The sequence below is a fragment of the Notothenia coriiceps genome, unplaced genomic scaffold, assembly GCF_000735185.1.
Source record: "Notothenia coriiceps isolate Sejong01 unplaced genomic scaffold, NC01 NC01_scaffold00037246, whole genome shotgun sequence".
Taxonomy (NCBI): Eukaryota; Metazoa; Chordata; class Actinopteri; order Perciformes; family Nototheniidae; genus Notothenia; species Notothenia coriiceps.
The window spans coordinates 23,672,751-23,683,732 of NW_011369947.1; the positions used below are offsets into that span (position 1 = coordinate 23,672,751).

The following is a 10,982-nucleotide window of genomic DNA, read 5'->3' on the forward strand; positions in this document are numbered from 1 at the left end:
GTGCGTGCGTGCGTGCGTGTGGCCCTTTCTTTTTCTCTTTTGTGTATTAAAGGGTTTTAATATTTAACAATCTTTAACAATTGCTGAAAGGTAAATAATTAATTTAGAATGTTATAATATACATTTGTCAGATTCACTGTGAATGGTGAAACATTTGGTCGAAGAGTAGAGCTCCTTGGTTGGGACCCGATCGAAACAGACCTGTGGAAAAACACACACAAATCAAAATTGATTATATGAAATCACTTTTAATAGAAATAAATAATAAACGATTTATAAACAATTGAATTTAGGACGATTGGATCAAAAGGTACGAATTAGCAAACAGACTGCTTCCGCTGACCATCTTGCTTTAAAAACACATTTTCTCCTTCTGTGATAATGATGCACCACGTGAGTTATTAGAGACTTTGGTTCAATAGTCTTGGGTGTTTGACATATTCACAGACCTAAGATCAGCTTCAATAGAACGGGCCCTACCTGGACCTCATTAGACTTAGAATGATCTATAATACAAGAATTATTTGTAAGACAAAAGTGAATTGTTGTACATAATTTTTCTGGTGCCTTAGATTGTCTTACCTCTAGACATTTAAAGCATCATTTGGCTTTGCATGTTGTACCTTTTATTATACCTACATTTTATGTTTTGAATGCAAAAATAAATACAGGTTTATGAGTATAACTTTGACTAGAACACCACATCTTGCTCTAAGGGTTTTTGGTCACCACAACACTTTCCATTTTAATTAGCTTTTTTTTTTGTTCAAACTTATACATTTAGCTGTGATAGTGATTTTTTTTAGAGAACAACAAATAAATTGTGAAAGTCTTTTGAGTTATTGAATGTTTTGCTCATGTCTCCCGAGATAAGAAGGCCTGCGTAGAAAGAGAGATTGCGCTGAGCCTTGTACTCATTCCTTTAGTTACCTTTGTCACGCGTGATGGAGTGTAGGGTTTACAAACCTGGCCTCCAGAACCTCTTTCTCTGACCCTGTTCAGTTGAGCCCCCATTCCTCCATGTGTGTGTGAATGGGTGTATGCTCTGACACTCTGCTTTTCAGTTCTGCTGCTGTCTGATATTGTGCAGAGGTGAGGGTTTGTGAGCGGTACCAGACCTCAGTTGTCGCAAGCGGTGCCTGACCTGGTTTCTAAAAGCGCATTCAGAGCCATGCACTGCTGGGTCGCTTTCAGACAAAATCTAAATGTTTGAGCTCAGGCTTTCCTTGGTAAAGAGCAGTCTATTCCTTAAGCTTGCATCCAAGCCAATGCATCAATAGTTCATTTAGAATATTGAATCTTTCAGAATGGGTTTGTGGTAACCTCTTTTCTGTCTCTACATTTCTAAAATCCTCGGCCTCCTTTCCTTTCTTTCCCATTCATTCCTCCCTCCCTCCTACCACTCCTTCTTATCAGAGACTATCTTTCAGTTGTCCAGTCACTCGTTTATAAACTTTACAACAGGGGCTTTTCCTCTGAGCAGTTTAAGAAGGCCATAAATCTGGCTTGTTTAAATGCAGACTTGTTTAAGCTGCCTTTTACTAAGACCTGATGCACTGCATTCTTCTGCTGCCTAAACAGGCTTTTTAAACATTTACCCCCAAATGTATTTACTGCTTGACTGATACACTCTCTTCATGGAAGTAGAAAGGGAACGGTGGTATTTGTCTCTCTTTATGGGCCGGGGACCGGCAATGGCTGCCACATGGCCAAAGTAAATGTATGGGAAAGAAAAAAAAGGTCCCTACCTGTCTGAATTGAAAGAAAACACAGAGGGAATACAAATAAAGAGGGCAATTTTTATTGAAAAATAAATAGTTTTTTGTCAAACAGACTACTAAACATATCCTTGTTTTCTAATATCAGCACAGATTTACATTCAGCTCTGAAATTGTTAATATCAACTGTGAGTGTTTTGTTTTCAGGGTGATTGTTGCGGTGAGTCCTTAGGAGGCTTCATATATTCATTTTTTTAGCACTGTACTTCCTCAACTCTCTCTCACTTTTTTGTATTCCATTTGCCTACATTGATTGCTAGGAGCACTCAGAAGGTGTTCTCACAACCCGGTCTAATATGATATGCATCTTCGTGTATGTGTATCTGATTATCGATTTACGACCCTGTTCTTCTTTTTCCCACTGAGAATGTGAGCCGCTGCTGCTCCATTAGTCATCTTTACGACGTGTTTTACTGCGCTGCTTACTAGGGGAAGGCCCAGCGCTTGCGGTAAATGTGTTTTTTACGTGGTGATAGAGTGCATTTGCATCCGAGGATCAGACTTAAAAAAGGGCTCATTGTTAAGAAAGACCACACTCCCAGAGAAAGCAAAGGTCAACCCGTCACTTACCTTCAGCCGTCACATGTAAAAGTAGAGGAGCGCTTGTCAACAGCCGCTCACACACACAACGCTATGAACTATTCACGTATACCGTACAGCTTGTTCAAATGCTTTTTGCTGAGCAGCATATCAGACATGCATCTTTTTGTTTTCCCCTCATCCCTCCCTCGCCCTCTTGTAAACCCTGACAACAGCACATTACCCTTCAGCATGCATTACAGCGCACTTAGATCTACAGGGCAGCATCTTTGAAGTTAAAATGGGGGAAAATATCATAAGTATAGGCCTCGCTCCAGATAGCTGTGGCTGGGCTCCCAGATGCTGCTCAAAGATTAGAATCAGTGAGCAGCGATCTGCTCCATCATATGGCTCTCCGACAGACTTGGCAGCAGGTTGTGGGGGGGGTCAGTACAGTATACTAAGGGATGCATGGGGTAAAAGTAAAAAAAACTTCCTTCCACACTAATATATCTAAAGCACCTTTCCCAACACCAGAGGCCCCATTGCTTTCCGATAGCTTTTTTAAGCTTATGTTGCCTAGCAACAAATACCGTTAGGCGCAGTTTTGCCCAGTAACAAAATGTCACAGTAGGATAAAACAGCTGAATCACCGGTTTTGAAGAAGTCTGTGGCAGTAGTGCTGTAACCAGAAGACTCTCCTCTCTGCCAGCCAGCTCCCACAGCTTTGGTCTGACCTTCATGTCTAACATCAGCTCAGAGCCACAAATACCAAGCAGGTGTGGTGATGTCATCAGGTCTCATTCAACATACCACAGAGCCATGCAAAGGGCACAAAGCCCTGCTCTGGAAGGAAGATTGTAGCTGTGAACCCTGGGAACATAGCTAGGAGAGGGTTTATTTTACAGAAGGCTGCCTTTTTAAGATTTACAGTAACTCAGTTAATGGAGGCTGTGATGCATAACTGCCTCTGTCAACTGATTTTCTGTCAGCAAGATTTTCTATCCGCGGGCAATAAAATGTTTTAAAAATGAACCTAGACATATGTCATTTTGAGATGCCAATTAATTAAACCAGGTACATTGGGTTTCTGTGCTATGTTGTAACCATTTCAAATATATACAGGCTTGGATTTGATTGATAGTCAAATCTTTTTTTTTCTACAACTTGATTGCCTCCCATAATAAGATGTTTGATTTCCAATCATTTGAAGCCTGTTGCGTCTGTCAGTAATTACATGTTCAAAAGTGGAAAAAAAAACATAAAAATGTTCTTTTTAAAAATGGTCTTCACTCACAGACTTATCAACAAGGTTAGTTAGTTATTCTTTTCATGATTTCATCCAAGTGATCCTGATGCAACATAAACATTTAGCGTTGACGCAACTAGCAATTAGGAAATGATTCAGCCTTTTGATTGGGATCCATTCTGTGTGCGCTGTGTTTTCTCAGCGAGTGAAGCTACACTACATTAGCATTAATGAATGTTATGGCCTCCCATCAGTTTGACAGGTCTATTCTTTAGATCTGTTTTAATTGTAATTAAGCTCTGATTAATGAGCTGGGGGATGTTTCATTCTCTTTTCAAGAATATAGTATAATATGTTATGAAGGCAATCGAGGGTTTGTCATTTTATCTGCTAATGAGACTCAGCCATATGTCATAACACACTTAACTTGTCTCTGTAGTAGCAGCTTTAGGAGGTTTCATTTATGCTGCTCTTCTGCTCCTGCTCCGGTGCTCTGTGGAGGAAACGTACAGCATATTTGTAAGTAACTGTGAAGAAAAGAGGGTGGGGTCGCCATTGTTGCTTATAGTTTTTAAGAGTGAGCATAAACCGCAACGTCTCCTTTTGAAATCTGGCTGGAGAGAGAACTGAGTAACAACTGTTTTTAGCACTTATTCTCTGAATTGGCTCACAGTGTCTGATCAGAAAAACTAAAGAGATGAAAATAAGAAAGACTTTTTTACCCCATGGTGTTGATTTTATGTTATCTTACCTGTATCAACAGTATCCTGGAAAAGTTTTATCAGCCTCAGTGCGTTTACCTCAAGCACCCAAACTCCATCTTGCTGTTTCTTCCTCTTAAAGGGAAGGCTCTTGTTGCCTTATAGTCTTCTTGAATTCACATTTGCTGTCCATCTTTTTTCTGTGACCTGAGAATCAGTGGTCTGCTCTCTCAAGTGCGCTTATTACTCTCTCTGATTCTGCTGCTTTACCCTGACTGTGTCTGTCCATTTGTTTTCTCCATTTCTCCACTTAACAAGGAATTGCTGATACCCTCAACTTAAAGCAGATCATACCCTGAGCTAGAGCCAGGGTTCTGTTACCCAGCGAAGCTTTTCTTCCAGAAAAACCAAAGGGCTCTTGGGCAATGAGGTTGGGGAAAACTGTGGAACACTTTGTGACTCCTTTGGCAACAACGGATGACTGTGTGCTCAACATGTGTGTGAGTGTTTATACATCATTTCCCCTGGAAAGTGTCATGCTCGCGGGTGGGCGGGGGTTGGTTCTGGGTGGGTTGCGGTTAACCCCTCAAGGTCTCCAGGGTTACTCTGCCTCTGCTCTTTGTCAGATTCTCAGGCGTTCTCACTCTTGGTTTTCTGTGACGGTCTGGCAGAGTGTTAGACTGGCAGAGAAGGGCGGGAGTAGCTATTAGCTGCTTGTCTTTCTAGTCCTGTGAGAACATGAAGGCCTCATTTGCCTTGTGAGCTCAGCTGTCCTCCAGTGCTAAACCCATCGCCAGAGTCCAGTCGTGTGTGTGTGTGCGTACATTGTTCGCTCTTAAGACATTTCCTTTCATTCATGTTATAGTCTGCTACACTGTCACTTTGAAAACACCCCGCAGTTCAATCTCTGTGTCTGATTATCTCAACAGGGTGTCATGGGCGATGCAGAGATGGTCAAGAGATTTATTTTTAAGTCTGTATTTTTTATTTCTAAAGCATTATTTATGTTGCATTTATTTGGTTTAAATCTGATTTGCCTATTTTTAAATCATCAACTCCCTGGAAACATGTCTGATACTGAGTCAAAGACTCTGGAAAGATTCTGAAATTGGCTGTCTCATGGTATGGACCTGGACAATGGGTCTAATATACCAACATCTGTAGTAAATCTCTTATGAAGCTATCTCTTAATTGCTTTCAAAGTATAAAAAGGAGGAATGGCTATAGGTGGACACAAAACGATATCAATGTACATATGGGTAGCTGACAATTGTTATAAAGAATGACTAGAAACTGGTAATACTGTGATCAAATAAAACAAACATGTAGGCAGGGAGCGACAGTAGTGCTTAGTTGGCCTTCAAAACAGCTGTTGTTGAAAAAAAATACAAATCTCAAATTTTCTTTTACTTTTAAAAAAAAAATGATTTATTCTATTATTTCAACAATTTAGACAGTTTGTACATCTTAAAAAGAAACCAAATTTTTAGAAGTGGGAGGGCAGAAAGCATAGCTATACCGTTAGTCATCCTGTTGAAGGAGTAAGTAAAAGATAATTCCGTAATTAAATCCTCACACAGATAAACTACATTCTATATATACATACATATACACATATATACATACATACACCCATATCCAGGTTTTTTTTGGTTAGTTAGAGTAGGCTGCTAATAATCTTTTTCGGAGTCTTGATTTGAATTGTTGATGACAGTCAACATTTGAGAGAGTTTTGTTAAGACCATTCCATAGCACCTAATATGGATAAGCTCAACTCAAGGTGCAGTAATTCTTTCATCTGAACTGTCCATGGTATTGATGACTCTTCATCAGCAGATGTAGATTTTTTCCCCACTATTTTTTTAATCCAAAATGTGCTTAGTATAATGGAGAGTTTAAAAATCCACAATTCCTTGAAACCTGAACTTCTGCTGAGGAAGACAGAGTAAGGATTTATCTTTATTTGCCATCAAAAACGATTTTATCATTTTTGTCATGGAGGTGAATCTGATAATTTAATCAGTACGTTAACAGTGTGTGGGTTTTTTCTTTGTGTTTTGCAGGTGAACGAGGAGACAGTGGAGAGGCTGGTGGTGCAGTACCCTCACATTGTTTTCAGCACGGTGATGCAGGATTGCAAGAGAACCCTGGAGAGAGCTTATCAAATGGGCTGGAGCCCCAACACATCGAACACTTCGTAGCTACTGCTAGAGCTCTCTCTCTCACACACTCTCACACACACACACACACTCACACACACACACACACACACACACACACACACACACACACACACAGCTACACCGAGGCCCTTTTTGTGTACAGACACAATCACACAATATTTGCAGCTCAGTCATGTCTGCCTCCCAGACACGCATGTGAACATGTAGCTTCACACTCACAAAGTTTCAGTTCATCATTTGTTTCATTGAAAGCAAATATTCAATTTGAATCATTTAAGAAAGATATGGGTATGTTATGGTAAAGTGAGACTTCTATCAATCTTAGGTTATACACAACAACATGACTGAATCGTCCGCATCATCATTGTCAATAAGTCAGATTACATCCAACAATATAGTTATTTGACCAGAACAGTGACTAGCTTGTTTTGGTGCAAAGCAGTGCACCAACAAGTGTTTTTTGATATATATTTAGGTGAGTGTTACTCAGTTGTTAAGAGTATTTATAACTCATACATTGTAAGTTGTCCGTATCACTTTGGATGGAGAAATGGTCAAGATGTATGAGCAGCGGTCTGGTCCTCAACACGTGAAAAAGATCAAAAATAAACGCATCATTTGTTTAAAGACATTCAGGTATCATTGGAAAATAATATTTGTAATGAGCATGGAATAAAAAAAAAGGATTGCAGATGTTCCTGAGCGATGTGTTGAGGTCGCCCCTCTGCAGTGTTTACTCCCTTCAAACTGAACTTGACTGCTGCAGTGAGATCGCACAGGACAGATCAGAGACTTAAGCATCAGAGACGACATCTACAACTTCAGACCTGAAGACAGCAGAACCGCCCGTGCTTCACATCTTACTTGAGGCACTGTGATGTTTATTTTGTACATTACAGTAGACGTTTTTTTTTTTCTTCTTTGGATGTTCAGTACAGTGTTAAAGGCATTTGTGGACTCATGATGTTTCACAAGGCTCCATTTTGAAGGACAGAGCTCTTTGCTGTGACTTAATATGCACATTGTCACGGTACAAAAGAAAGTTCAACACCTGGTCAACTCATGGCAGGAAAACAGCATTGATTATGTTCCAAAAAACTGCATGTTTACATTAAGATCCTCATCTTCTTTTTTTCGGCTACAGATATAGCTACTGCTGATCTGTAGGACTTGCTGTTTGTTAATGCCATGCATACATTTAGGGTTGACTGAGCATCAACTTGAGTCAGTACAGAATAAAAATAATGCTTGAAATAGAAGTTGCCTTTACTTAAAAACCATGTTATCAGAATATTAACCACAACCACCGTGATGATAGGTTAGAGGAAACGTTGCCTTAAGTGGTTAGTAGGATATTGCCATCTATTTAGCAACAATCTTTTACTGAAGAAATGTTTGAGTTTAACCGGATACCACAAACCCATTGCTTGATCTGATGTATTCATATAATACTGTGTGGGATTTACTTAGCCTATTATTGGTTTTGAACATATACTTGTAACATAACTATGTAGCAATGCAATGAGGGATTTATCTTTCTTAGTGGTGTAGGATTTAAAAAAAGAAAACAAACAAAAAAAAAACGGCTTGGGCCAATAACCAGGGCCAATGAAAGATTATATGAGAAAGTTGTTCGTTTTGCATCTATTCTATAGTATAGAACCTCAGCAGTGTACAGTTAAAAATGCTAATAACCAGGGTATTTTTCTATGGTGTGAACCTGCTCTGGGCTCGGTCTCCACACATTGTCTCAGACATGAACAATAGCTTGTTGAGCTGAGGGGTGTGGGTGGAACTGTACACTTTCTACAGCAAATAGAGATTCAGACAATTAAAAACACCTTCATTTGACCCTTGTCAGAGGTTGTAGACTTTAACCGATGGAGAGTTTTCCCTCGGCCTGTTTTTGTTCAGTTTCTGTTCTTTTGTAATCCCTATATGCACTTTCTTCTTTGCTAGATGTTGACACACTTGATTCCTGATTTGTTAAGGCAACCGTAAATGACTGGATTTACATAAAGATGAATAAAACACTACTTCAAGCTTTTTTTTCTCTTTTCCTTTTGTATGTATGCAGTTGAGGCAGGAGAAGAATATTCAAAATGACAGTGGAGTACTTTTCCACTCATTTGACATGATCGGACGACTGCTTAAACATATCGGATGTTCTTTTTTACTTTGTTCGACTTCTCATTACAACAATTGCATCTCAACCACAATGACTATAACTGTAGACATTGTGGAATTTAAATTCAACACAGAATCTGTATGCTCAGGTACTGTACAATGCAAAAAGTATACCACCAGGTTTACCATCAACAGGCACCTTGGAATATGCAAGTATTACATACCAAAGCCTCTGTATTAGTACTAATAAATATGTTTTCCACTGATACCCATGCACTGATAATGTATTTTTCTATTGAGCACAATGACACAACAATCAGCCTGCATTTCCATTAAAAGTGTTGTCAAGGTCAGAACTATTGTCACCATCACAGCAGTTCACATCTGAAACAAAGTGAGGAAACATCAGCTTGCTGCTCAGGAAGACAACAAAGGGCTAACAAGCTGTCACTCAACTAGTCCCCAGTCGTTGACATTGTCCCTTAAGTGCCTATTTTCATGTCTAGTGATCAAACACGGGAGAAATAATCAAACGGGATGCCAAGGTAGGTTCTTCCTAGATACATTATTTGTGTTGCCTGCACAGTTTGGGTCAATATGCACAATTTACTTGAGACACAGCTAAACTAGTTAATACTAATCTTGATTAAAGCATAGGGAGCTATAAACATGCACACATACAACACATGTAGAATTTAAAACCAACTGTACTGTATGCACATCTTACTTTCAGAGTGAGGAGAATGTGAAGATATCAATTGTAATCCTACATTTCCAACCTTTACATGGCGGACATTGTTGGAGAAAAAACACACCAACGCCTGTGTAATGTCTTATACCCAGATAGAGTCAACTTCAAACAAAACTGCCTTTCTGAGATTCTTATACTAAAGTGTTCTGTTTATGGTGTGTTTTAAGGCGACAATTTGTGGTTTTGTTTCCAATATAGGAAATATATATACCTCTTCCTAACACATGTATTATAATGTTCACAAATGAATATTGGTTGCAGTTATGGGCTATTGTGTTGGATTTCAAGTATTTCATTGTTCATTATGTTGTGTTCACCTCGTGTGACACTCGCTCACAACAGATGGATGAAAATAAATTACAGCTGCTTGAAACTCAGCGGTTTGTAAACATAAAACAACATGTGTAAAGTTGTGTATCACTTCAGATTTTCTTTTACAACAGCTGTTTGTGTGACCAACCCACTATATTATTACCTTAATGGGATGGTGTAGCTGTAGATAAGGAAAACATAAGAAAAATAAAAGAAGGGTATATGACATGCAACGAATGTCTCTCTGTTACAAACTCAGGGTATTGGACCCAATTGCACGACCCAGGAGACAGGTAAAGTATTTGTAAGATACTTTATTTTCAAATAGATGAACAAAATAAACACTTTCTAATCTCTAGATGAGATGACAAAAGGTGAACAAAAGAAAGTCGCTCACGCAGTGAGGAACAAAAACCATCATGGTATCAAAGAGAGCATAGATCTGACCTAGGCATGAGACAAGACAAACTGGGAGACTGGGGAATTTAAACACATGACAACAAGACACAACAATCAGGGACGGGGCTGCTGCTGATGAGCGCGGGAGACACACAAAAGGTAGACAATCAGGGAGCCTGGAATTACAGGGTAAACTATAGCCTCATCCCAATCCCAATCCCCTCCTCGACTCCTCCTTTCCCTCACTCGAGTCCCTTCCTTGCGTCTTAGCTCCGCCTCCGTAAGATGCGAGCGAGAGACACGAGGAGGTGACGCGAGGACAGAGGAGTCCTCAGGTATTAATTGGGATGTCCTCGTTCACTCAAACGTCACTCTTAAACGACGTCTGTTAATGATGACATGTGCACAGCTGTATCCGCTCTCATCGGGTTTAACTGAATAACCCTTTAGAACCGGACCATTTGTTGTTAAATATTTATTTAAATGAATGAATCTTTCTCTTGTTAGTCAAGGAATTAAATGTATGATGTTTGGTACTGCTTTTGTGTTCCGTTTTGGTGTAACATGTAGCCTACATTTAAATAAAAATATAATTATAGTAATGTGAAAGCCTTTTAGAAATGAATTACACATAATAATCCCCACGGAGCTGTGAGCACTTACACATTTATGTGACGCTTTTCCACTCATCTTCCAGTTGTTGGTTTTCCTCTGTTGAAATCGACCAGGCTGTGAAGGTGGGGACTGGGCTTTTATACGCGAGTAGTGAAAACAGTTCCGCGTAGTCTGCTCGCGTGTATCCTCGCGTGTATCCTCCCTTTCGTCTCCTCCCGCAACCCTCCTCCCTCACCCCTCCTCGACTCCTCCGTTTGCATTTCAGCGACGTCCTTCAAAATGGCGTGTCTTGATCGATTTCCGGGTCAAGTCCCGGAGGAGGGGAAGAGAGGAGTCGGGGAGGGGTAT

The 10,982-nt window shown here is 39.8% G+C and overlaps 2 protein-coding genes across 2 annotated transcripts in view; both read left to right on the top strand.

The window, feature by feature from the left end:
- LOC104966084 (F-box/LRR-repeat protein 17-like) overlaps positions 1–8,476 on the top strand; it is a 198,938-nt gene extending 190,462 nt beyond the window's left edge. Inside the window, exon 6 of the mRNA XM_010795212.1 lies at positions 6,311–8,476. Coding sequence (XP_010793514.1) covers positions 6,311–6,448 — 138 coding nt within the window. The 3' untranslated portion in view covers positions 6,449–8,476. The remainder of the gene's footprint in view (positions 1–6,310) is intronic.
- Positions 1–10,982, top strand: part of otofa (otoferlin a) — a 934,066-nt gene that overhangs the window by 680,704 nt on the left and 242,380 nt on the right. The window lies entirely within an intron of this gene.